The following is a 26642-nucleotide window of genomic DNA, read 5'->3' as shown; positions in this document are numbered from 1 at the left end:
AAACCACATAACAATGCATCATTCGATATATCTTGATTATCGGATCTTGAGGAATGCGTTGCAACCGCTGATACACTGTTAGCGTGGTACAAATCGGAAAATAATATAGTTATAATGCATGAAGTCATAAATATAATATATTCTGATTAACTTCCGACCTATCCAATTTACTGCCTTACTGGACCAAACATACCAACGTTACCAGCTATAACATCTCTATCTGAAATTTGATCTAACCTTTGTAATTCTCTTCTTACGAATTTAACGATTTGTTCAATTTGTTCAGACATTTCTAATTCTTTACCTTTTTTCATTGATTCATTTTGTGGATAAACTAATTCACCTTGTAAATTTTTGCCTGTACCTCTTCTTGCGAAAATAAATCTCCAAATAAAACTTGATAATTCACTATCAGAAATTTCATTATCTTTTTTATCATCAGATTTTGTTAAACCTAAAACATAATCTAAAGACATTCTTGCAAAATTACCTCTTTCTTGATATTCTCTTAAACGTTTCATTGTTTCAGTTTCTCTTGTAATTTCAACACCTAACATTAATCTAATTTCATTTTCAACAATATTAAAAAAATGTGTTAATAAAGTTTGTTGATATCTATAATCATGTTGTTTAACTCTTGAAAAATAACATCCAAAATTATCTAATGTATCTATTATACTTGGTCTTGTTATAGGTGTAGTTGTACCGGGTAATCCAGGATAAGCAGATTGTGGTAAAGGTGATAATGGATTAGCAATATAATTTGGTAATGATCTTAATCTAACTAAAGTTATTAATACATATAAATAATGTATAGTGAAGAATGTATGGAAAGTTCTTGGTAAATCGCATTCTACGAAAAGCGAACATTAGTTTACGATATTCTTCAAAACACATTCAATGAAGCTTGAATATCAACTCACCTCCATACCAAAAAGCAGCATCATTTTCTACAGCTTCAACAATACCTTTCATCATTCTACCTGATTCTCTGGCTGTAGTTCTTCTTCTTCTATTATAACCTAATAATTTATTAACTCTTCTCAATAATCTTAATGTTAATTCATTATATTGTTTTTGTTCAGGTGGAGGTGCAAATGGATTATGTGGTGCAGGGAAAACAGGTTTATGTGTTAATTTAACTGGTCTATCTGTAATGAATTTTGGATTGGCTACATGTTTATAAGGTACTTTTGCTGGTTCTGTTGAAGTTTCTATTGGATTTAAAGGTGATGTTAATCTTACTAAAGATGTAGATATATATCTATAACCATTCAAGGTGTAAGGTATAGTAGATCGTGCCGATAGTAAAGGAAGTATTGATGTTGTAGGTCTCATCGTGAATAAATTCTAGGTTTATTTATAATTCTCGCCAAATGAGAATGAAAATCCTTGTGATTATAAAGTGTATGTGCAATTGAACAAATATGCTTTGCTAGTTCCAGAAATACGATTGTGTTATATTCGATCCAGTTTTCGGTTTCACGATGATAGGAATGAGATATGATGTATCCAATATCTATGGGATAACGTATAACGTACGCTTGATTTCATCCACGGCAAAAAAGCAAAAAATAGGTAATATAGGTCATCTTTTGATCCCAAAAAAGTTATGATCGATCCGATTAAATTGATTAGATACTTGTTTTTTGGATATCAGCCTCACCAAGGTAAAAGCTATTCATGTATCAGGCTGCCGGCCGTATATAGTTCAAAATACTCATTAGGATTTAAAAACCAATCAATCCTCCGAGATTACGGCAATCTGTATTGAGTATTACGATTGAAATAGATTAGATTTATGATCGTGATCGTAGTAAGAGTATCATCACGCATCGTCCAACTTGCGAGACTCAAGAGACGCGTTGCAAGGACAATGTAGGTTTAAATGTAATCCAGTTATAAATACCTCTTTGCCGAAATAAATGTACTGACAAGCTCTACTTGAGCCTTCCTTTCGACACAAAAAGTCAAATTAAAGGCGAGGATCAGATCCTGGCTGAGGGATCACGGTCACATCACGTCCACCTACCAAGATGGATCTTGCAACAGTCAAAGCTGCTGTCAAAACATGGGAGAAAACATTTCGAGCCAAAGAAGGAAGAAATCCAACCAAAGATGATATCAAAAAAGATCCCGGTAATATAGGTGAGTAAGGTATAAGAGCTACTGAATGATCCTGTAGGAGCTGGAGGAGAGTATCATGATTTACTGGGTCGAATCCGTTTCAAGAAAAGAAAACACATTTTATCGTATTTTGGAGGCTAGACTAAGCATTAATCTAATTCTTTGTTTGTTTGGTTCCCATAGCATCACAATACTCGCTTTATCGTAAACTATCTAAAAATTCTTCTTCTTCTGCTGCTTCCCAATCTCAAACGTCAGCATCATCGCAATTATCTAGTTCATCACGTTCATTACAACCGCCTTCTTCATCAACAGCTATACCTTCCTCCTCCTCATCATCTCAATATCGCTCAACACCAAGTAACATACCCTCAGCAGAATACCCTACAACGCCCACACCACCTGCCAGAAAAGCTTACAGAACTTCTTTTAGTAGTAAGTCACAAGCAGGACCATCAAGATCGAATGGAACAAGTCATGGTAATGGCTCAAATAATGATGCTACACATACAGGTGGAAAGGATTTAGAAGGGGGAAGATCATTGAAAAGAAAAGCATCAAAATCAATGTTATCTAATGATTCATCTCCATCGCATCCTCTACCTCTACCTACTACAATCTATCACAATAGCAATACAATATCTAGGACGTTGTTCAGTACACCTAAAAAGTCAAAAGGATATATTGGACCTATACATGATCCTAATCCAGTTAATCCATTTACGATAGCCTCCTCTTCTTCACCCGCTAAATCACCTTTCCTATCTTCATCTTCTAAACCTGATGTTATCAACAGGGAAAAATCATTTTCGTCACCATTCATACATGCATCAAGTCCGAAGAAATTGAAAGAAGTTTTAGAAGCTAATTCATTGAGGAAAGTAAAAGAGAGAAATGGTGGATTACTAAACGAAATAACACCTAGAACAAGAGCGAGAAAAAGATTAAAAGGTGAACAAGTTGAGGATACGCCTTTAAAAGAGAAATTACCAATACGGAAAAGAGGTCAAGCTCAAAATCAGAATCAAACTAGATCAGCATCTCAGAGTGAAGAACCATTAGATGATATACAAAGTGGAAGTAACAATTATATCACAAACCCGACAAAAGGTATATTCGATGAAGAAGAATACGACGATGAAGAAGATGAAGAAGAGGATCGAGATGAAGATGAATTAGGTCCTTCACCTATGAAAACCCTTGGAAAAGGGCGGGGATTTACAAGTCTATTTGGTGAAGCTGAAATAACCAAGAACAATGGCTTGCTAGCCTCTAACAGCCAATTAAGTTCGACCAAAAGTACTGGACCAGACCACAAAATCAGACAAGGCCTCAAGAAAACGCAGGATAAAACGAAATTAACTAAAAAAGGTAGTACCGATGGTGGAATAATGAATTTCTTTAACCGAACTGGCAAATCAACATTACCTGTCAAAAAGCAAGAACCCTTCGAAGAACCCTCAATATTAAATCAGAATTCAGCTGCGACATCGCCAGAACAGAATGCCTCTGACATACAAATCCAACCTTCTCCGCCGCCGTTACTAGAGCCAACGCCGTCAACAGAAGAGATACTTCTCATAGAGCAGTCTCCTTCTCCAGTAGAGGATATCCCTAAATCACCAGATCATACACCGTCTAAATCATCCTCCCAGCGGCGCCGAGAAAAGATCCTCAATTTGAGTGACGATGAAATTGATGAATTCGATCCTGAAGGTGGATATGTGAAAAGAGCGGTCAAGATCGTACCAACTCGAAGGGAAATCAAGAGACGTAATAGTTCAGATTTTTCTGATGAGGAGGGTTTAATGGATGTCTCCAACGGGGCAGTTGAGATTGACGATGATGATGACCTGGAGGACGAGCAGAACCATGGATACATCGATGTTACAGATAAGTCTGCGAACATAAATGCAAACATAACAGATAATACAGCCAAACCAACTTCTGCTTCTTCACCATCAATATCATCTTCATTATCAACAACTAAGAAAATTGATCCACATACGTTATCAATACCAATGTTAAACTTGTTATCAATTACATCACCATCCAAATCGAAATCTAAATCTAAAGCACAATTAGATAAAGCTAAATTGGAAGAATTACGATATAAAGCAATATTTGATTTGAATTATGCGAAAGAATTAAAAACCTTGAAAAAAGGTCAAGATGTTGCTTTTGCTGGTGAATCTAGAACAAAGGATTTGGAGCAAGAAGAAAATGATCAAGATATATTAGAAAAATATGAATATGGTATTATAAATCAGAATCCAAATAATTCGTCTTATAACGATGTGAATCGAGATAAGGATAATGGTAACGATGATCATCAAGAAGATGATTTTCAAGATGATGATTGGGAAAACGAATCAGATGGTTGGCTTAGAGAACAAACTGAAGAAGATTGGTAATTGTCACTGTTACCCTTCACAGAAATTTGTACTACTTGTCGTAATACCTCCTCTCTGCATGGCTTATTACCAAATGCGATAATTGGTATCAAACACGACACCTTCTCTGACTTCTGTTGTATAGGCGTATCGGTATACAATAATCATTATCCACTCGAATACTTCGCTCCTCGTTCGTCTCTGTTCATAAGGTGCTCCCTGTTGTCCTGTCCTGTCAAAAAAAAAAAAAAACTACAGCACCCGGGATTCCCAAGTGGTCCCCCACCTTGGTACTAACCGAGCGATAGGTAACTTAATTGCGCCGAGTTAGATGCATGTCTTATTGAATATGAAGTATAAAGCTATAAATAACTACAAGGATGTGGTCTGTGCGTGCACCGCCACTCTATCTAACTATAAACGTTCTACCTCTTGCCTTAGCAAGCGATACCGAAATACTAGTCAACATTCCCCTATACGAAACTGCCTGCATTCTCCAGGACTTCCACTCTACAAGCTTGGCCAGCGTATTCTCCTCTATATATCCCCCGGTCGACATAACTAGAGGGACGAACGGTGTTCTGTCCTGTTGTCTTGGCAAGTTACTTATCTTGCTTCTAGCTTGTTGTCCCAATACTTTCTTAATTCTATATTCCATATCCTCGACTAACTTCCCCTCCTCTTCCGCCATCGCCGCTGCTCTTCTTTCCTCCCTGGTGCTACCATCCGTTCTAAGGTGATCTTGATGTGTAGGTGCATATAGAGACACAATCTTGAGGTCATACTCTTCCATCACAAGCGGCCTTTCCACGTCATCAATAATTATCTTAATATCATTCCTCCTGTTGGTCTTCTTTATGAAAGGTTCTACTGATACCGTGGCTGACGGTACCGTTCTGAGCGTGTTGGCTAGGTGGTGTTTGACCGATTCATGCCGTGAAACCCTATAATCTTTCCTTCCAGAACACCACTCATCGTGACCTATAGTGTTTGGCTGAGCACACTTCTTGCAGCAACCGAAATATCCTGGCGAGAGGGTTCGATAGTACAGGTTTGCTTGTATAGCTTCATCTTGAAGTACGAATCGGTGAGATGCCGGTATTGCTGATAACCACTTCCGTCCTATCATTGTTGACGACTCTAGTATAGTCAATCTTTCTCTAAAATTTGAAGAGGCTAATAATTGTTGTTGTTCTTGTTTGAATACCTCTTTACACAAATCCTTTTGAGACGTCAAGTCTATACCTTCTTCATCTACCGTGTTCATGAGAGGTAGTAGTACCTTTGTTGACAGGGCTGTTGCAGCTTTGTAGGCAAGGGGAGCGCATGTTTTATGTGACAGTATACCAATACCTCCTAAATTGGGTGGTAAGTTCATCACCGTTCTATCTCTGAACCTTATCGATGTTGCTGGTGCTGATCCCCTAATTCTATCTAGCGTTGACCATAGCAGTTGGTCTAGCTGTTCCCACAACTCCACCAGATCCTCCGATTGTAGCGTTCTCTGTAAATGACGAAGCTTTTGTTGTAGTGATTGGCGTAGGACAAGGAGGGCGTGTTGTTTTGGAAGGAGGTGTATCTTGTCGAGACATGGTTTCAGGTCGTCAATCTGCTTTGATAGATAAATGGATCTAGCCTCCCTTGAACCTAAACAGGTACCTAGCATCTCCACACCATTCTCGCGTATCTCCTCTATGCTAAGCTGCTTACACTTGTTATCATTTAGCTTGAGTGGCGAAGACTCCTTCTTGAAGAACCGCTTGGCTATTTCCAATGCTCTATCATCTTGTCCTAGTATAAATATGTCATCCAGGTATGCTAGAACTAGATATTTCGGTCCTAGCAAACGTTGTAGTTCCTCTATTGTGTCTCTTATTGATATTGAGAATAGCAGTGGCCCCATTGGATCTCCTTGTCTTTGCCCTTCTGATGATTGAAGTGTATGAGTTGTACCGTCAGCGTGTAGGTATAGAGGCGTGGGATTGTTGTATGACCAGGCGGCCATCCTGACCAGTGTTGGAGCATATTTGAGAAGTGATCTGTATGTGACTTTCCTTTTACAAGCGTTGAAGGCATTGGATGCGTCTAGAGTGACAAAGTGGGTGTATGGGAAATCTTCATGACCGTCTAATGTGAACTGTAGTGCTCTTGTTATAGGTTCTACACCTCCCTTACTCCCAACTCCAAACTGACAGGTTGCTAAGAATGACTTGTCGACGTTTATTGTAAATATAACCTTCATAGCTATCCTGTAAAATAGTTCGCCAACTGCTATAGGCCGTACACCACCATCTGGCTTCATTAAAGGGGTAATCCTAGCTGCACATAATAGATCTTGACCAACTGCTATACCTGATGCTATTTGAGATGTTAAATTGTTAAGGAATAGCTTGAATTGATCCTCTTTAAGAGCAAGATTGACTAATTTAACCGACCAACCTGAAGGCCCTGGGGAGGTATCAGGTTTCATTGACCTAACGGCTCGCACAATATCCTCCTCCTCTGATAGCGTTGGTAATGGCGTTGCTGAGGGATGTGGGAGCTCAAAAGGGTTGTGTTCTCCTTCTGGATGCTTCGACTTGATAGCTGATACTGTTGTTTCGTTGATTGGTGCTATCTTGGTATTGTTGTTCAGCATCTTTTCTCCCTTTCCAACAAGTCCACTTTCTATAAGCTCCTTCGCTCTAACCACCTCGCTTCTAGATGTCGAGCTAGTTTCCTTAGCTGCTGGCCACGTCACCTTTGGGTATTGACTCAGCCTTTCAATCACCGCCCCATGACCGTTTCTTATCTCTGGTACTAGTCCAACCTTTGGTAGTTCTAACATCTCTCTTAAATTGTTCCGAGAGGGGTCCAGGTTGTACTTCTCTGCTATCTCTGATACTTTGGACAGGAAGTGAGGTACTAGAACTGGGTGGAGATGTTTGATTGTGCCCGGTAGTTGAAGTAAATGTGACATATCACGAGTGGAAGGATTAGGTGTTCTCTCTGGTGGTATATTTTGTGGTACATCCTGTGGTTCTTCTTGAGGTAGTTCTTGTTGTGAATCTTGAGGCTGATCTTGAGGTTCACCTTGAGGAGTAGCTTGAGGTTCTGGTGCTTGAGGTGTATTTTGAGGTGTAGTTGTTGGTGCTGGTTGCTGGTTCTTATTTTGATTATTAGCCACACTTCTTCGACGGTCGTCTAGTACTAAAGATCCGCTCTCCCTTCGTGCTAAATCCTCATTCTTTCCTGGACAGCTAGCTCTGTGGGTACCTAAACCTGTCCTCCCTGGTTTGACTACGGCACAGCATCGTGGGCAGATCACTACTGAATTTGGTGGAAAATCTGACTGTCTGAATGGATAATCACGGTGTCGACGTCTCAAGTGTTGAAAGATGTCTGCCGAAGTAAATTGGGGACACAGGGGACATGTGACTGGAGGTGGTGTTGGCACTGGTGTGTCTGTTGGTGTTTGAGAAGGTGATCCAGAGCGTCTTGGTGTGGTTTGAATTGGTGGAGGAAGGGAGGAAGGGATGGTTGGTTCTTGACTGTTCAATCTTGGTGACCGCCTTCTTGCCGTTATAATTGATGGACCACTGATTGCCCTCTCCCTCTCTCTATGCTCTTTCTCTGATAACTCTGTCACACCGCCAAATACAGCCCCCGCTCTTGGTAATACCTTCTTATTTGATGCAGAGGTTGGCTGTAGATAGCCCGGTTTGGACGTCTTCTTGGTTGTAAGTGGAGGCATTGTTGGTCAAATCTGGCGGCAGGTGCCGAGCCGAGGTTCTGGCCGTGGTTTTGGCTGAGGATACTACGGCCGGCCGTGGTAGTGGAGATTGCCGATGCAATGGCCGTGGTTGAGGTTGAAGTGGAGGTGAAGGTGGAGGTTGTCCGTCGTGTTGATTGATGATCTACGTTGAATGATGGTAAACAAGCCAATATTTTGTCGGACTTGACGCACAGGCCTCTACTAAAATCTCGGTGATGGCGAAGAGGAAGATTTTGATAATGATGGGAGCGACGGAAATTTTATGAGGGATAGAAGAGCTAGAGTAGAGACTGTGTACCAAGTTTGGTGTAGATTGGTGAGGATCTGAGGTCAAGGAAGGGAAAAGCGCGTTGAAAGTTGCTGGAAATTTGGTGAATTTGGTGTTGATGACGCCGAAGGCGTTGTTGGTGACGAAGGGGGTCACCCCCAATGAATCTGACCAGATATTTGTGCTCAGCGACCTTGAATTAGTCTAGCTAGGTGGTCTACTGCGCCGAGCAGACGAGAGGCGATGTTTTATACCTTCTATGGCCGTAGATGAAAATCACGCTTAGTATTGTTGTATTATAGCGAATTGGTTTTTCGTAAATATCCCAAAGGACGGTAAGAAATTATCTGATGGTTCCTGAACTCTTAGCGTGTGTGTGTGTGTGTGTGTGTGTTATCCCATATTGTGGTTTTGGTTTGCGATATTTCCCTTGATGGGATTCGCTTTTTTCGCATTCTGACAGTTCAACATCAGATCGCTTATCTTTCACCCTCATGTCTTGATCGCAAATATAGGGGTGAGCGGAACGAGCGCGCGTCAACATTTAATAGTTGAGAAGTCTATACCATTTATAGACATCAAAGGAGATCCTTTCACCCTTATATATGAAGAAACATACATGTACGGTATAACCGCCGGAAGGGATGATAAACAGAATAATTCGTAGTGTCTCGCTAAAGACATGCACATACAGTTGTGACAGCTACTTGTTTCTACTCGATCATAACGTATGTATGTATACAAACTGCCCTTATATACAAATCCGATGATCGTGACTGTCATTGGATATCTGCAAGCTAAACTAAGGTATGGTAATTTCCAACAAATTCACTGATACGCGTATCTACAGTATCATCAGGGATACAAAGGGATAAAGACCCGGTTATTTTGATGATTAAAATGGTTAAATTGGAATTTGCTTATCATGAAATCTAGTTGTGCCTGAATTATTTTCCAACAATCTTGAATTCTTGGAAAATCATTTTATGATCAATGCGATTTGGATGTTATGTATTTTCCAAGAACAGTAGAGATTGACGGAAATACCTTTTTTTTTTGGGCATGGGTCGTCTCACGATAACAAAGTATATATGCACAATCATCATCCATTCTTCCCCCTCTTTCTCTCAATTCTGTTCATTCTCTTTTAACTTTACTATCAATTTAGTATTTCTCTTCTGATTTTGATCGTTAGTTCAATCTGTAGATAACGGAAAAAAAGATCACAAGAGTGGTATCGAGTGAAAGAAGGAAATAATGTCTTCTGTCAATGTTTTGAGAAGAGGTACTAGCCGATTAATGGCTAAACCTATAATTACAAAGAGGTTAATATCGAATTCATCAAATTTACTTAGACCACATGCTACATCATCATTAAAATCATCTACAACAGCAATTCAACCACATCCAAATCCACCTTCATTATCATTCCATCCATCAAAAGAATCAATTTTTACACCTATAGATACTTTTTTACGTAGACATAATGGTCCACGTCCATCAGATTATCAAGAAATGTTAAAAACTTTAGGTTATCAAACAATGGAAGAATTTGTCAATGATACGATACCAAAAAATATTAGAGTTGAAGCTTTAAATGATGATAAAACAAGTAAAACTGGTATTAGACCTTTTAGTGAATTAGAATTGACAAGAAGAATTGACGAAATTTGTGCTTTAAATAAACCTATGAAAAGTTATATTGGTATGGGGTAAGTGATATTTGAGTCTTACTGTCGAAAAAAAAATGGGATAATTAGACAATTTTAGTCAAGACAAGCAGCTGACCCGTTTTTCTTCTGTTTTATCAGTTACCACAACGCTATTGTACCACCTGTAATCCAAAGAAACGTACTTGAAAACCCAGCATGGTACACTGCTTACACACCTTATTCACCTGAACAATCTCAAGGTCGATTAGAATCACTTATCAATTTCCAAACCGTTACAACCTCATTAACTGGATTACCAATTGCTAATGCATCCTTATTAGATGAAGCTACAGCTGCAGCTGAAGCAATGGCTATGTGTTTAGCTACTATACCTAAACCTAAACTTATAAAAGGTAAAAAAGTATTCCTCGTATCACCTTCAGTCGCACCTCAAACAATAGCTGTTTTGGAGACAAGAGCTAGTGGATTTGGAATTGAATTGAAAATAGCTGAAAGTAACGAAAACTTCATCAAAGAAGTTGAACAATTAGGTGAAGAGAAACTTATGGGTGCTTTAGTTCAATACCCAGATGTTAATGGTAATATTGGAGATTGGGCTGAAGTAGCTCAAAAAGTCAAATCAGCAAATGGTAAATTAGTTGTAGCAAGTGATTTATTAGCTTTGACTATGCTTAAACCTCCTGGAGAATGGGGGGCAGACATGGTTTGTGGTAACTCTCAACGATTTGGTGAGCTAAAAGTTTCTAGCAAATTGGATGATTGCATGCATGATCTATGACTAACCTTGATTGATTACTAGGTGTACCTATCGGATACGGTGGTCCACACGCCGCTTTCTTCGCTTGTACCGATGAATTAAAGAGAAAGATGCCTGGTCGAATTGTTGGGTTAAGTAAAGATTCGAGAGGTCTTCCTGCCTACAGATTGGCTTTACAAACCCGAGAACAACATATTAGACGAGAGAAAGCTACTTCCAATGTTTGTACCGCTCAAGCTCTCCTTGCCAATATGGCTGCTATGTACGCCGTTTACCACGGTCCGGAAGGTCTCAGAAAAATCGCTGGAAAAGTTCACTCCCTTACTCGAATCCTCTCTGAATCACTTACTTCTCTCGGCTTCACCATCACAAACAAGGCGTTCTTTGACACCCTTACTATCGATGTATCTAGTGCTCGTGTCACCGCTGCCCAAGTTCATGAGGAGTCACTCAAATCCTCTATCAACTTCCGACCGATCGATGACAAAACTATCGGTATTACCATTGATGAAAGTGTTGGTCCGCTCGATTTAACCGATATTGTAAACGTCTTCTACAGAGTTAAAGGTCAACAAGAGATTCAACCTGAACAACTTGAAGAATTAGCTCAAAAACTCGAATTAACAGCTGAATCAGTCAACTCACCAATCGCTCACCATACAAGAACCTCTGAATTCATGCCTCAACCTGTATTTAACAAACATCATGCTGAAACTCAAATGCTTAGATACATGATGCACTTGCAAGAGAAAGATTATTCTTTGGTACACGGTATGATCCCATTAGGTTCATGTACTATGAAGTTGAATTCAACTTCTTCAATGGTACCTTTATCTAGAAAAGAATTCGGTGGTATTCATCCATTTGCTCCTGTAGACCAAGTCAAGGGATATGAAATCTTACTTAAAGAGTTGGAAAGAGATATTTCCTTGGTTACTGGTTACGATGCTACTTCGGTACAACCTAATTCAGGTGCATCAGGTGAATATGCTGGTTTGAAATTGATTCAAGCATACCATAGATCAATTGGTCAAGGTCACAGAGATGTTTGTCTTATCCCACTTTCAGCACACGGAACCAACCCTGCTTCAGCCGCTATGATTGGTTACAAAGTAGTCCCAATCAAAGCCTTACAAGATGGTTCTCTCGATTTAGCAGATCTTAAAGAGAAAGCCGAGAAACATAAAGATAACTTGGCCTCCTTCATGGTAACTTATCCATCAACTTTCGGTGTGTTTGAAGAAGGTATTGAAGAAGCTTGTCAAATTGTGCACGATAATGGTGGTCAAGTTTACGTTGATGGTGCAAATTGTAACTCTCTTGTCGGTTTGACTTCTCTTGGTAGAGTTGGTGGTGATGTAAGTCATACCAATTTACACAAAACTTTCTCTATTCCACATGGTGGTGGTGGACCTGGTGTTGGACCAGTTTCATGTAAATCACATTTAGCGCCATTTTTACCCACACATCCAATTATACCTGTTGGAGGTGAAAAAGCTATTCAAGCTGTTTCAGCAGCACCATATGGATCAGCCTCAATCAATACGATATCATGGGCATATATAAAAATGTTAGGTGGTGAAGGTTTAACAGAAGTTTCACAAATTGCATTATTAAATGCTAATTATATTGCAGAAAGATTAAGACCTTATTATAATGTCAGATTTTCAAATAAAAATGGTAGAGTCGCACATGAATGTTTAGTTGATTTAGGTGAATTTGAAAAATCTGCTGGATTAAAAGTATCAGATTTCTCAAAAAGATTACAAGATTATTCTTTCCATCCACCAACTGCTCAATGGCCAATTTCAACTTGTTGGTTAATTGAACCTACTGAATCTGAATCAAAAGCTGAATTAGATAGGTAAGTTGTATTTTCACAAGCGCCTTCTCATTTTTAAATCAATGCTGATCAATTTGATTTCGTTCTAGATTTATCGATGCGCTTATTTCCATCCGAAAAGAAGTCGATGAAATTGCAGAAGGTAAACAACCTAAAGATAATAACGTATTCAAAAATGCTCCTCATCCTTTAAGTATTTTAACTGAAGATAAATGGGATAAACCATATTCAAGAGAAAAAGCTGTTTTCCCTGTACCATCATTGAAGAAATCTAAATTCTGGCCTACGGTTGGTAGAGTCGATGATGCTTCTGGTGATCTTAACTTAATCTGTGAATGTGGTACTGTTGAAGAATACGCATAAATTCAGTATATAAAAATATGGACTCTTTTACCTCGCTTCTTCTTAGAGCTTTATCTCTTTTATTTTTTGTTTTATTTTCTTTTTTTGGTTTTTCCTCTCATCAGGTTGTCAATACTAAAACAATATACCATTATATATACCACCCCAAAAAAAAAACTTTTGTATATAAGCAATTTCAACTTTGCATTTTTCCCATCCCCATTGTAAATAATTTAAATAGAACAACATAATAGATAGTCTTTCATGCAATATATAACGACATCACTACAATGACAGGTCTACAGTTCGGTTTCAAATACTCAAGTTATTGCATGTATGATTCTTATAATCGCCTGAATCCATGCTGAAACTCTATGGGCTATGCATTAATTGGCAATCCACCATGCCATATATATCGCTATCTCAGCTCAAACACGTAAATCAATCTACCAACTTTCAATTTTTGTTATCTGATCTGACCTATACAGGCACGTGACTTGGACATGTTACTTAAATAATCCCCTCTTTATGATCAAAGATTTCCGAGAATTCAAGTCCACTTTTCATGTCCACTTTTAATATTGGTACAATCTATCAATAACAAATAGTCTTTTTCAGACTTTACTCCATATCATACTTACTTTTGTCAAAAGATCAATCTATCAAAATGGCTAGAGCACGAAGAAAGAATAGAACTCATTTGAAAGGTCCTGCGAAAGGTGAAACTGAGGTAAGTTGGCTAAAAACCATTTATATCGATCTCATAATCAAAACGTGTTTGTGAGGTATATTAACGTGATTGTTTGAATTGTAATTAGGAAAATGTACCTAAATCATTCGTTATAAAGGTATGTTGTTATCGTCTCTCTTATAATTTAGGATACAATGTATGTTTTTACTGATATATTTTGATCGCCATTAATAGTCTGGTACGGTGACGAAATCGATAACTCAATTAGTTAGAGATACAAGAAAAATTATGGAACCAAACACAGCGACAAGATTAAGAGAAAGACCAAATGCAAGATTAAGAGATTATTTAACAATTGCACCTTCATTAAAAGTTACACATTTATTAGCTTTCACTTTAACTGATGCTGCAAATGTTCATTTAAGAGTTGCTAGATTTCCTCAAGGTCCTACTTTAACTTTTAGAGTAAATAAATATAGTTTGATGAAGTGAGTTACATCAAATCATGTTTTTGGGGGTGTTTTAGAATCATCAGGTATTCTTTCAAGTACAATGATCATGTTTGATACTGATAATTCGGTATGGACGTGATGTATAAATAGAGATTTAGTAAATTCCTCTTTGAGAAATGTAGGTAAATCACCTGGAGGTGAATACCGTAATCCACCTTTGGTAAGTGCCTTTTATTGTTGAGCTATTCGAAAAGAATATCTTGAATAGATTATGACTAACCATTATGTTTTACTTTCAGCTCGTCATGAACTCCTTCCAGCAACCTCAAAATGGACCTGCGCTTCCTCAACTGCGTTTGATGAGTACAATGTTCCAAGGTTTATTCCCTCCTATACAGGTTGAAAAAGTGAGTGCCCCTTCATTACAAGCATTTCAAAGAGATATTTGAACTGAATATCCTACAACCTATCATTAGTCTGCCTTGCCTACATTTCGAAGAGTCTTGTTATTATCATATTCACATCAAACGGGATGTATATCCTTCCGACATTTTACAATCACAGTAAGACCACATGGTGTTTCTAGAAGAGTTAGAAAATTATTAAATACAACAGGAACTATAAAAGTATCTAAAAAACAACCTGATTTATCAAATACAGAAGATATAGCAGATTATTTATTGAAAAGAGCTGGATCTGAGGTATCACAAGGATATGATAGTATGTCAGAAAGTGAAGCATCAGAAGCTGAATCAGATACAAATCAAATTGAATTACCTGAAGATTATGTTGGTAGAGGTAATAAAAAAGGTGAAAGAAAAGCTGTTAGATTAATTGAAACTGGACCTAGAATGGAATTGAAATTAATTAAAGTCGTTGAAGGTTTAGTAGGTTCTAAAAAAGGTGAAGGTGAAACGGTTTTCCATGAATTTGGTAAGTAAAAAAAGTTTGATCTTTCCTCCTTTTATTAAACCATTATAAAATTCTGTCATCATATCCTTACTTCCATTTCAAGTTGATTTACTGATTCTTTTTTTGCTTTCATATTTTCTACTTTTGATATAGTTCACAAATCAAAATCTGAAGCATTATCAATGCAAGAATCACATGAAAAACGTAAAGCAGCTAAAGAAGCTAGAAGAGCTGAACAAGCTGCTAATGTTGCACGTAAAAAAGCTGAAAAAGATGCTAAAAAGACTAAAGGAAAGGCTATCACCACCACGACTGGAGAAGGTGATGAAGAAGAAGAAGAAGATGATGATGATGAATCCGATGACGAAATTGATGTTGAAGGTTTATCTGATATCGATCCAGAAGAAGAATTAGAAAGATTAAGAGAAAGGAAGCTGAATGGTAAAAACCAACAAAATAATCAAGATAATGATGATGATGAGAGTGAATTTGAATATGAAGATAGAATTCAAGATGAAGATGATTGGAATGAAGATATTGGTGCAGAAGATGTTAGTTCAGATGAGGAACAAGAAGAAACTGATCAACGTCAGGATAGTAGTGCAAGTGAAGACGAAGATGAAGCACCAAAACCACCACCTAAGAAAAAGAAAACAAGTGGAAAAAGGAAATAAATCGGTTTCAATCTCCTTATTTGTGATTTTTTTATCTTTCTATGGCTTTTAGCACTTGTTCATGCATCATTTGTATAATTTATGACACATAGTGTCGTAATGAATCTTATCTCAGCTGACATACATTTCAACAACACACAATGTCTATACTAATTTACAAAATTGCCTTTAAAGGTGTATATATATATATATATGTATTACAAGCCAAACGTTTAGTTCTGGTTGGTATGAATCAAGTGTCCCAATTTTCAACCTATTCGTTGAATACCGCTATCGACGCAGCTCTAAATAGTGCTGAGAGGTCAACTATTTCCTGCTATTCGAGGTCACCATCTTTAGACTCGTTCTATCTTCTTTCTTCTTTGGATCCTTATTCCAGCCATCACCAAATTCCCTATTTCATCATTCTATCGTAAGCTTGGTTCCATGAATTATCTTTTTCATTCAATGAGTGGACTCACCATTTATAACAATCAACGCAATCATCTTCAGCTTCAGCATCAGGTACACCACCATGTTTTTCCCAATCACCATCATTATCTGTGTTATCGTCATTATCGTCATTATCATCAGGACCATTTGGATCTGTACCAGGTTTTGGACCTCTTCTACCCCATCCCCACCATTGACCTAATTCTTGTCCGATATCATTCATATTGAAGATAGACGGTTGTGTATTTGGTTTTTTGGGTTTATCAACTTGTGGCCATGGATCCGCTAATACTTTATCGATTATATCTGTTATTCTATGTGTTCTGATATCAACTGACCATCCCTTGACTGTGACCGTGTCGTACAAGATCGTTTGGCCTGTATGACACTTTGATTCAAGCGCCTAACCCGGATTCGAAGTTAGCACGTATTTTAACTGCCTTTGACTGAGTAATCCTATGGCAACTTACGAATCCAGCAGCATAGCAACCTGAATAAGCACCATTACATGCACCGTTGGGGATAGGATCCGCAGTATGGTATATATGTGTTATACCTGTTTTATCCTCTGGCATGCCAGGAGGTAAAGGCAAATGTAACCTTGATGCAGCTTGTTTGTCACCTGGAGCTTCAAACGTAACTGCAGGCGCACCGAATGATAATCCGACTAAAGAGGATAAAGATCCACCAAGCTATGAAAGTGATCCTCGATCAGCTGTTGCCGATATCATTGTGTTTTATACATTGCAAGGAATAACTTACAGAATGCCCAACGAGCCAGATGGTAGCATTCGGATACATATACGTTACGTTATTATACAAATTCTGAGAAGGGAATGTCAGTGTCAGCAGGGTGCCGCGTATTGCGCAAACACATGACTTACAGTTCCAACAGTAGCATAAACACTTTCATTGACCAAAGAATCCTCTAAGCAAGTTTGTTCACATTTCCATCCACCTGCATAACAATCGCATACTGGCGTCCATGAAAAATCTACTCTTGCACAACAACAAGAGAACAGTAGATTATCCTGTAAAGTCGAACCGGAGCCATCAGTATGAGAGATAGTTTTCCTCATCGATGATGGAACCACTTACATTGAATTTATCATTTTTAGCTGTTGGTCCGCCCGAACCTAACACCCCTGCGGAAGTACCTTTTATGGAGATTATGACTGTTTCATTTTTAGGATCGGCGAACTACTTGCAATATCAGCTTCTTCATTCAAGTGGATCCGCATGAGACAACCTGATTATAACGTAATTGACTTACAATATGGCCTCTTAATCCATCTGCATTATCCTCCCAGCCGAAGGGTACAGTATTGTTATTCCATTTACCTACAGGCCACCATTCACCACTATCAGGTAATACATAGGCATTACTGGTGATCTTAGCTAAAGTGATCAAAGTTTGACGATCTTTGATATCAGGTGCTATGACTTCAACATCGTCCCATTCGCCATTTTCTTCATCATTCATATCAGGTGCTAACCATATTTTGGTTGATGAATTCGTTTTTAATGGTGATATGATACCATTTCTACCTGAAGTTTGACGATGTGATAATGACCAAGAAATTATTGATGGTGGTCTAACTTTAGGTCGTATGATGATCGTCTTAATCGTTCGTATGGTTAAATCATCATCCGTTAAAGATGGTATATCCGCATCTACCCCAAACATCGATAATGGATAGTCATGTGCATAAAACGACGCTTCTAGTGAAGTATTGTGCATATACAGCGTAGGTGATGTGGTCCCATTATATCTGTGTGTATGAGCATGAATTGGTCGTATCGTTATTGTCGATGTCGAAGACGATGCTGCATCAAGTGAAGGGGAAGACGAAGATGAAAGGAGGGGTAAGAGGGAAGTGGCAAGATTGGTGATGAGAGGGATGTGCATGATGCACTAACTGATATTGGATACTTCCAGCTTGATGTTTGTATCTTCTGTTATTGTCAAAGAGTCGTAAGTCCGCACGATCAGAATATGAGCTGTCAATGTTGTAGATGGGAATATTCGATTCAGAGATAAAAGGTATAATTGATTGATAACGTGCGAATGCGATTGTGTGATGATACCCAACATTCAGTTGATAGTTGATAGTTGATCCGCTTATAACGCGCTATCAAACTTGCCGAACAGGGAAACATCTTAAATTACTATGGTGACAACGGTATCACGTGGTTTGGCTGTACCTTGGGGTCCCCGCTGTTCTCTGTCGATCGAATCTCGAAAACATTACAAAAACGTCATACTAGCTTACTACTTGTACTACTTGTACTTACTACAAACGGGATCACTGTGTGAGTACTGTCATGTATGAAGTAAACTTGATCTATTTACACTCCTTTCCTTCCTCTCAAATAACCAAGTAAGAAGGCTATCTCAGGCAGAATCATCATGGTATCTACAAGAAGCAAAGGACAATCAACGTTAGACGAACATGTCGTTACAGCTAAGGAAGATAATCATGCAGGTGAAAAGAGACCACCATCATCCAAAGGGTCAAATTTAAATAGATCATCTAAAAAAGCAAAAAAGGAACATGATGTAGCTGAAGCTAAAGAATTTGATATCGCCGTTCAAGGTGAACCAACTCATGAAACTAAGAAGGAAGAGGATAAATTGGAAAAAGGTACTAAGGATGATATCAAAGAAGAACAAGAGAACGACGAGGATAACAAGGAGGAGGAGGTGAAGGAAAAGGAAGACAATGTGAAGGAAAAGGAAGAGAAGGACAAGGAAGATCTCAAAGTCGCTGAAAGTCAGCAAAAAGGGTCAGAAGTGACAACCACTGAAGCACAAGATGAAGAACCAAGACATGGTATGTTAGCTGTCAAGTCACTGCACTAGTGTATGAAGAGATATAGCTAACACAGTATGCTTTGACAGGTACACTCGAATCTGGACATATCTATTTCCTCTATAGACCAAAAATTGAAACTGAAGAAGCTGAATCCCTTGACGATATATCAAAGTGAGTTTACTTTAAACTGCAACCATATAAACTATATGCAGCTATTCGTTCTTCGTTTATTTCTGTTGCAATACTCTGAACCAATAAGTAATTACTAACTTTTAATCACTGATTTTTCAGATTCCATATCCTTCTTATACCTCAGTCAGGTCCACATGCAAAAGGGCATTATCATCGAATCATTGAAGTTGGCAAAAAGAAATTACCTGATCCTGGAGCCAAACATCAAGTCATTTGGGGCTTAGTAGGTAGTGTAGGTAATGATAAGAGTACCTTGAAGGATTCTTTTGGCTCATATACTTATGAAACTAAAACTAGAGGTAAGTATTTAAAGTTTTGACTGGAAGTTTACTACGTTCGAGGATAAAATCATATATCTAAAAATCAGTGATGGCTTCTTTTTTTTAGGTACAAGACATCAAGGAGCAGCCAGACCAGCCGCAAGAGGACATTACATCTTACATTCACCTCGAGATGAATTAGCGGATTCACCAGATCATAACAGACAAAGAGATTTTAAATGTTTATTAGCTTATGAAATTACTTTACCCACACATGAAGATTTTGGTCAAGTCCAAAAAGAACTAGGTATCGAAGAAAAAGGTGCAATTGTATTACAAGTTAAAGATCCAAATGCTGAAAATAGGAATAATCCTAGAGCTGCTGGTATACCTAAAGAAAAGAGAGCGCAGGTGAGTGTAGAAATCCATTATCATTATCAACTACCTTCCGTGTCTTCAATCTTATGTAAATGATGTAAATGGGACACAAATCACGATAATATGTAATGATACTTTTTTGATTTTCCTTTTTTAGTATCCAAAACACCTTCAAGATATATTCCATAATCGACGATTCATTCCTGCAAATCCAGTTTCCTTTTTAGATTATCAAGGAGCCGAATTATTGATAATCACTTCACCTCATGAATTACATGATAGTTTAGGAGGTGAACATGGTCAAGGAGACAAAGTTGAACAAGATTTAGATCAGGATGCAAAACATGAGAAAGTAAATATTGATGAATCAATGAAAGAGTTAGGATTGAATAAGAAAGATTTCCCTGAAGATGCTTTGGAAGGTAATTGGGCTTAAACGAAAGAATTGTTAATATATTCTTACTGACACAAACTCGACATTAAGCTATGATCACCCGATTCCCTAAATTGTATGTCATATGTAATTGATATACTTGTACAGTAATTTCGAAAGATAATTACATTCATGAATGATGATGTAATATGTAAGATGCGATACAATGGTTTATCATTTTATTGATACAAGGTGTACATGTATTTTGCCGCCTCTCTAACACTGATTGTTGCTAGCTTTATTGTTGTATAACCTAATTACTGCGTCATTTGATACCAGTCAATGAGAGATTGAAAATGCAGATATTATTCTAATACCATTTGACGAAAACATACCTGGCCTAACGAGAAAACATTAACCGCAATAACCAGGAACAAAGCCTATATCGGTCGTAGTTTCTCTTTCGTATCCTCTTTGCGTTCTATACTTTCACTGAAAGATATACGTTGAAAATAGATGAGGAATTGAGAGAAAATCAAAGGAAATTCATCAGCTTACGGACAAATTCGGTTTGCAATATTGAATACTACTTTGAGGTTTCTTGTAATGTGTATGAATGGTAAAAAAGAAAATCTTACATTTTCTGATCATTTTGTTTCCCATATAAAACTTGTCTTCTTACTTGTCTAATCTTTTCATCATTTTCATTTTCATTCTCACTTTTGTTCGCATCTCCAATTTGATCCGTATTTATATTTACTCCACCATTTTTACAAATAACCTGATTAGTTTCAAGATGATTGTCTTGATGTAGGCTTTTAGCTTTTAATCCACTTTCATTTTCTGCTGTGTGGATTCTTCTCATCCTCTCCTGATGCTGTTCTTCTTCTCTTTCAGCATTTGCTTTTAATTCTGCTGATTTTTCTTCTTCAGTAGGTTCATGTTTCAGATGTAATGCTTTTTTGATATGCGAAATCATTGATTGTTCTTTTTTGGTTATTTCAGCATATTTCGATAATCTAAATTGATAGAGCCATGTAAACATGGCAGTCAGTAAGTTTTGTTTCGGAAAATCAATAAGCTTATAAAAAGAGTTTGTTGGTTTTAGTAACTTACCCCCACAATGACTGTAATTTATGGAACATCTGTCAGTTGAACCCTAGACTCTCTGGCAATTATTACGATTTCACAAAGAGAACACTTACAAGAACGCTCTTAGCAATCTTGATATGACTTAGATCAACACCCCTATCCTCCAGCTGACCAATGAAAGCTCGAAAATGCTGTTTTCCAATTTGCGAATTGTATGATTAGTTTCTTTTAAGTCTTCGGTAGCTTTGGGACAGAATGGCAACTTACCTCTATAGAGGATCGATAATGACCACTTAAGGGATTGAGCGATTTGATCAAACCATGTTTCACCACAATAATTCCTGCTGAAGTTACTTTGCCTCCGGCTAGAACTGTTTGAAGGAAATAGGAGCCATTGTCAGGACTTCATGCATTATATGCCCATGATATACTTGTTAAACTGACATGAGGAATGTTGGAATGTTCCACTTTGCTTTATACCAATAAACAAATTCAGTTTCATATCGCTTACATAGATCCATGTATTACGCCTATATGTATTAGAAGTAAAAATAGAATAATCAGAAAAGTGAAATCCACATAAAGAAGTTTGGCATACCTTACGGTCTTCCTTAGCAGCTCCTTCCTCATCCCACCTGGTGTCAACCTTTTCCTTTTCGCTTTTAACCAATTTTTCTCTTCATCATCCTTATCTAATCCAGCATAATGCGTATCTTCATTATCGTCTAAATCAGATTCAGCAGAATAACTATCCGAAGATAAACTAGTCGTAGAACTGGATGCTGTATTTGTAGAGGATTTGAGTGGTGTTTTAGATGTTGTAGCATATGGATCTTCTTTCTTCGTCTTCAAACCTAATCCATGAATGCGATGATTCTGACCTTCATCTTCATCATCGGACTGATCATCTTCAGGTATTATGCCATTACCATCACCTGCATCTTTCCATTTTCCAGCTGCCGTATCAACCAGCTCATTAGACTTCGCCCTGTAAAAGTCGATCAGCTCAACCCATCTAGATAGCGTAAACGTGCTTATAGATCGGTCATTACAAGTACGCACCATCTCAGTAGACCATCTTTGTCTACCTTAATTAGGTAGTTTAACCTTTGCTCAGCAGATAAATACCTAAATCAAGAAAAGCCCGCTCAAGTAAGTGAGAAAGGAGATCACACTCTGATATGCCACAGCTTCAATATTCTGGTTCAACTTACGTTATACGTTCTTTTTCCAGCCTTTCTCGAGGTAATTCTTCTAAATCAAGGTCTTTTCCATCACCTCGATCTAGCCTAATTAGATTTATCAATACGGCGAGATCGATCAGCCATTACATCAGGTTGCCTGAACCTTAACCTCGAGGAAGAACGAAACTAACCATCTGAAGAAATTATCTTGAGTTTCAGCTTCTTTCCACTTTCGAAAATAGTACTTCATGTTACTTCCTATTTAATGATATGTCAGCTTATCGATCTCGGGCCAATAAGCGGAAGATTAGCTGACACTGACCATATCGATGCTAGTAGAGAAAGGAAAATAATACTTTCTGATCAATCCCTGGCATCCGACCGCGGTTAAGACTGAGTACTAATTGAACTAACTCACTTTCCCATCAATCATCTCCAACCTTTTTCAACAAGCAAAATAAGTCGATCTTAGCTACTGCATCTCAAGTATTCGAAATAATGGAAAAGCAGAACATACCAATGCTGCTGTTCCAAAGCTTTACTATGGAACGGTAAAGTCTCATTCTCGTTTCTATCTTTACCTATACCCATACTCAAAGTACCCCAGAAAGTTGCTCTACGTGATTTTCTAGTCTTTTCAGATAACTGATTTCCGGGTATTTCTTCCGTCAAGTATGTTGGTGCGCTATAAACGCCTTGCCCTCTCTCCAAACGCGATGCAGCTTGGACTGCTCTATGCCATCTGTAGATAATTGAATCAGTGATTCATTCTTCATATTCTGTCTTTCCAAATCAAGGGCAGCAGCACATTGCTTGAGACTTGTTATACTTGCAGCCTGCCTTGGTGAATTAATTCACTTACCTTGATTTCACATCATTCTTATTGTCTAGTTGACCTTTCGCATAAGTTGCTTCCCTAGTTTGTTTAACTAAATCATCCCATCTAGCATCTCTTTGTCTATAAGGCATATGTAACGGGATATTTCATCAGCTTTCCACTGTTACAAAGATGGAAGGGATCGACAGGTTATGGATAAGTTTCTGAGTGAGGTGACTTACAGTCGCATAGCATTAACCCTTTTTCTGTCCAAATGTCCTCTATAGTATTTCTGTAAGACTAAAGTCGCTTTCTGCCTTCTATCCAATTCTTCTCTATTATCCTTCAGGGCCAGATTCTTATACTCGTCGTGTACCTTCCTTTCTCCTTGATCCAGCGTATTTTGAGGATTGATCGATATAGGTACACCTAGTGTAAAAACTGACTTTACGACATCCCGTTTCCTGGCTTTTACTGATAAATCTTCGCTTTCGTTTTCATGTTTGTCAGATGAAGTAGCTTGATTTGGAGATATACGTGTATCATCTGATACTAACGGATGCTGAATGTCAGATGACATGACTAGAGGCTGGATGGCGACTATTCCCAAATAACATGTAAATTTGTTGAAGAAGTTTGAAGTCGGACAGACCTATAAAGTATACTTGAAACGCCTCGTGTATATGGTATTTATCAAGTAAACTCGCTTAACCTAGCCAAGTAAGTTGAAAGGATGGTAGTATAGGGTGTATAGTACTGCCGAGAAAGAAGAGCTGAAGCGTGATAGCTTTTTTCATCAAATCTAAGTCACTATCAATAAGATATCATTGCCATATAAAGCTTTGCCATGACGATGAATGATCTACGTTGTTATGCTATATGTAATGTTTCTTTGTTGTTATTTACGGAAATGGCCATCGACACACTGTACTCGAGTACTGTAAATACACCGAATACCGTAAAAAAACGTAACCCTGCTTATATCCGAAACCGTTCCTGAATAGGTAATGTCGCCTGGGACTCAGTGAAAAAGGTATGAAAATGAAATCTGACTGCTAATTCATATTCTCTATTTCTGAGAAATCATCTCACAATTGTAATTCTCAAACATGAATATGCATGAGACAGAAAGATATGTATATGTATAAAAGCAAATCTGATGCGCAATATTTTTTGGTTGTTTTATTGGTTTTTTCAGTTAAGAGAGGAAAAAAAGGATATTATAATAAAGAAGTAAATTGTAATTAACAAAGAACGAGACCTTCTCGATCAAAGCCTAAAGCCATACCAACGATCCCACCTAGGACTTTCCCCTGATCATCATCTTCTGTGAATCGCCTTACGGCTATATCATCAATATCGTCTTGATCAACATCAGACTCTGAATTAGAATCAACCGGAAGAGTATCTTCATGCTTGAGCTGATCTAACCATGAAGGTTGTTCGTCGAGTTCAGAACATCTTAATGGTGGTGTGCCACATTCTTTTTCTTCATCGGGGTCAATTGTTGATGTTGACGAACTTGATAATGATCTGATAAGTGGAGGTGGTAATGAGAAATCATCTATGTAATCATCGAAATCTGTATAATAAGGTTGAGGATAAAGGTAGATTGATTCATCCCAATCTGAAGTAATCGCTTCGATTGGTGAAGGTGGTACTAAGCCATGTGATGAGACAGGATCTAGACTAGGTGAAGCTATAGATTGTTCCATTACGGATTTTTGTGAGATTGAGCCGAATGTTTCTATGATTGAGTGATGATGATGAGATGGGATGGCCAGATCAACTGCTTCTTCTTCTTCGTCGTCATCATCACTAACTTCGACAACGTCGACATCTGTAACAATGACTTTAGGTACGGATGAAGTGGTGTCTACAGGAATAGAAGTAGGTGATGAAGATGGAGTTGGGAAAGTGAAAGCTTCAATTTGACTTGAATCATAGTCGAATTCATCGAAAACAGGTTCAGTGACGTTTGATTCGACCCACTCGTGTTCTTCCTGTAGTTGAGATGATTGAGGTTGATCGAAATCATCTTCACCAAAAGAAGAAACTAAATCTTCAAACCATCTTTCTTCTTTACCTGACTGGATTTCACTATTAAATTCATCATCTTCATCGTCTTCTGAAACAACATCTAAGCCCATAGCAGATAAAGACGTCCAATCGTTCATTTCAACGACTGAACCTTCTTGTACAGATTTCCAAGCACTTTTGATGGATTCTTTAACAAGAACGCCTTTCAATAGCGCAGGACCTTCATCGTATAAAGAACCATCTAAATAAGATAATTTCTTTTCAGATAGATGAAGGAGTTTGTACCCCGCTGGGGTAAGAGAAGGTTTAGAGTTTGGTGATGTGAATCTCATTTCGTCGATAATTCTTGTTAATGAAGGTACAGAACAAGGATTAAGTGGTGGTGAAACTAAAGTTTGCTTCTGCTTGAGATCACTTGAAGCTTTTATTGTAGTAGTAATTGAAATATCAGTATCGATATTTGATTGTTTTGGCAATTTATTGTTAGCCTTTTGATTGATTTGTGATAAAACAGCAATATCTGTTATATTTTCTTCAGTTGTAGTAATAGTATCAGATGCTTGATTAACGTCTAATCTTTTAGAGTTGGTAGAGATAGAGTTGAAATTGATTTGGTTGGGGGTGGAATATCTGTTGGTGTTAAAGTTATTGTTGGTGGAGGTGAGCCTCGAATTAGGATGACAGACTGGATTGTATGCAACATATTGTATAGTAGTATTGAATGAGGACTTTGTCGATGAGGACGACGTGGTGATTACTTTTTACTTTGGGTTAAAAGTTAAAACTAATAAGTTAAATTATTATTAGAACGATTCTTTTTATTGAATATTCGTTCTTAAAAATGCGCGATTGGGTTTAGGTAATTTAGCAGCACATCTTGACTAAAAGTTGATAGGCAAGAAAGTAAATAGTATGATTAGAATATAGTGTTTGTGTATGTAAGAAAGGAAGAAAGAAGAGGGGGAAAGGGATGTTATGATGAAAAGTACTCTGTTTATGTATTCGGTATGTACGGCTATGTATGGCGTGAGAAGTTGTTTTTTTATTTTTAATACCTTACCGGTTCTCGGTCTACATAATAATCATATTTGCAATTCGAGTCAATCTTAGTCAACCCTCCGGATACGAGCGAAACAATTTTGAATTTTTACTTTTTGTTAGGTGATCGTGGC

General features: G+C 37.8%; 8 protein-coding genes across 8 annotated transcripts; 4 read left to right on the top strand and 4 right to left on the bottom strand.

The window, feature by feature from the left end:
- Positions 1 to 167: 167 nt before the first annotated feature.
- On the bottom strand, positions 168 to 1338 carry L201_002700 (uncharacterized protein; the record flags this gene model as incomplete). Its single annotated transcript, XM_066218474.1, has 2 exons — positions 168 to 853; positions 924 to 1338. 2 exons carry the CDS (start codon positions 1336 to 1338, stop codon positions 168 to 170), a joined length of 1101 nt encoding a protein of 366 aa, XP_066074571.1.
- Positions 1339 to 2036: 698 nt separating this feature from the next.
- Positions 2037 to 4541, top strand: L201_002699 (uncharacterized protein; the record flags this gene model as incomplete). Its single annotated transcript, XM_066218473.1, has 2 exons — positions 2037 to 2148; positions 2311 to 4541. 2 exons carry the CDS (start codon positions 2037 to 2039, stop codon positions 4539 to 4541), a joined length of 2343 nt encoding a protein of 780 aa, XP_066074570.1.
- Positions 4542 to 9799: 5258 nt separating this feature from the next.
- On the top strand, positions 9800 to 13178 carry L201_002698 (glycine dehydrogenase; the record flags this gene model as incomplete). The annotated part of the gene is made up of 4 exons (XM_066218472.1): positions 9800 to 10254; positions 10354 to 10943; positions 11015 to 12836; positions 12905 to 13178. The coding sequence occupies 4 exons, from the start codon at positions 9800 to 9802 to the stop codon at positions 13176 to 13178; spliced, it is 3141 nt and encodes a 1046-aa protein (XP_066074569.1).
- A 646-nt stretch (positions 13179 to 13824) lies between these two features.
- Positions 13825 to 15886, top strand: L201_002697 (uncharacterized protein; the record flags this gene model as incomplete). The annotated part of the gene is made up of 7 exons (XM_066218471.1): positions 13825 to 13887; positions 13976 to 14005; positions 14083 to 14336; positions 14451 to 14520; positions 14600 to 14707; positions 14777 to 15233; positions 15366 to 15886. The coding sequence occupies 7 exons, from the start codon at positions 13825 to 13827 to the stop codon at positions 15884 to 15886; spliced, it is 1503 nt and encodes a 500-aa protein (XP_066074568.1).
- A 306-nt stretch (positions 15887 to 16192) lies between these two features.
- On the bottom strand, positions 16193 to 18227 carry L201_002696 (uncharacterized protein; the record flags this gene model as incomplete). The annotated part of the gene is made up of 7 exons (XM_066218470.1): positions 16193 to 16280; positions 16348 to 16721; positions 16789 to 17010; positions 17081 to 17143; positions 17203 to 17349; positions 17417 to 17518; positions 17592 to 18227. The coding sequence occupies 7 exons, from the start codon at positions 18225 to 18227 to the stop codon at positions 16193 to 16195; spliced, it is 1632 nt and encodes a 543-aa protein (XP_066074567.1).
- A 501-nt stretch (positions 18228 to 18728) lies between these two features.
- On the top strand, positions 18729 to 20400 carry L201_002695 (uncharacterized protein; the record flags this gene model as incomplete). The annotated part of the gene is made up of 5 exons (XM_066218469.1): positions 18729 to 19152; positions 19221 to 19305; positions 19426 to 19625; positions 19714 to 19997; positions 20122 to 20400. 5 exons carry the CDS (start codon positions 18729 to 18731, stop codon positions 20398 to 20400), a joined length of 1272 nt encoding a protein of 423 aa, XP_066074566.1.
- Positions 20401 to 20971: 571 nt separating this feature from the next.
- Positions 20972 to 24010, bottom strand: L201_002694 (uncharacterized protein; the record flags this gene model as incomplete). Its single annotated transcript, XM_066218468.1, has 14 exons — positions 20972 to 21356; positions 21454 to 21464; positions 21543 to 21620; positions 21697 to 21800; positions 21874 to 21959; positions 22028 to 22417; positions 22492 to 22557; positions 22644 to 22718; positions 22805 to 22871; positions 22936 to 22945; positions 23032 to 23053; positions 23131 to 23355; positions 23476 to 23571; positions 23673 to 24010. The coding sequence occupies 14 exons, from the start codon at positions 24008 to 24010 to the stop codon at positions 20972 to 20974; spliced, it is 1953 nt and encodes a 650-aa protein (XP_066074565.1).
- Positions 24011 to 24674: 664 nt separating this feature from the next.
- Positions 24675 to 25802, bottom strand: L201_002693 (uncharacterized protein; the record flags this gene model as incomplete). Its single annotated transcript, XM_066218467.1, has 1 exon — positions 24675 to 25802. One exon carries the CDS (start codon positions 25800 to 25802, stop codon positions 24675 to 24677), a length of 1128 nt encoding a protein of 375 aa, XP_066074564.1.
- Between the last annotated feature and the right edge of the window lie 840 nt (positions 25803 to 26642).

The sequence above is a fragment of the Kwoniella dendrophila genome, chromosome 3 (assembly GCF_036810415.1).
Source record: "Kwoniella dendrophila CBS 6074 chromosome 3, complete sequence".
Taxonomy (NCBI): Eukaryota; Fungi; Basidiomycota; class Tremellomycetes; order Tremellales; family Cryptococcaceae; genus Kwoniella; species Kwoniella dendrophila.
The sequence above is the reverse complement of the archived record's forward strand: the minus strand, read 5'-3'. Positions and strand labels throughout refer to the sequence as shown.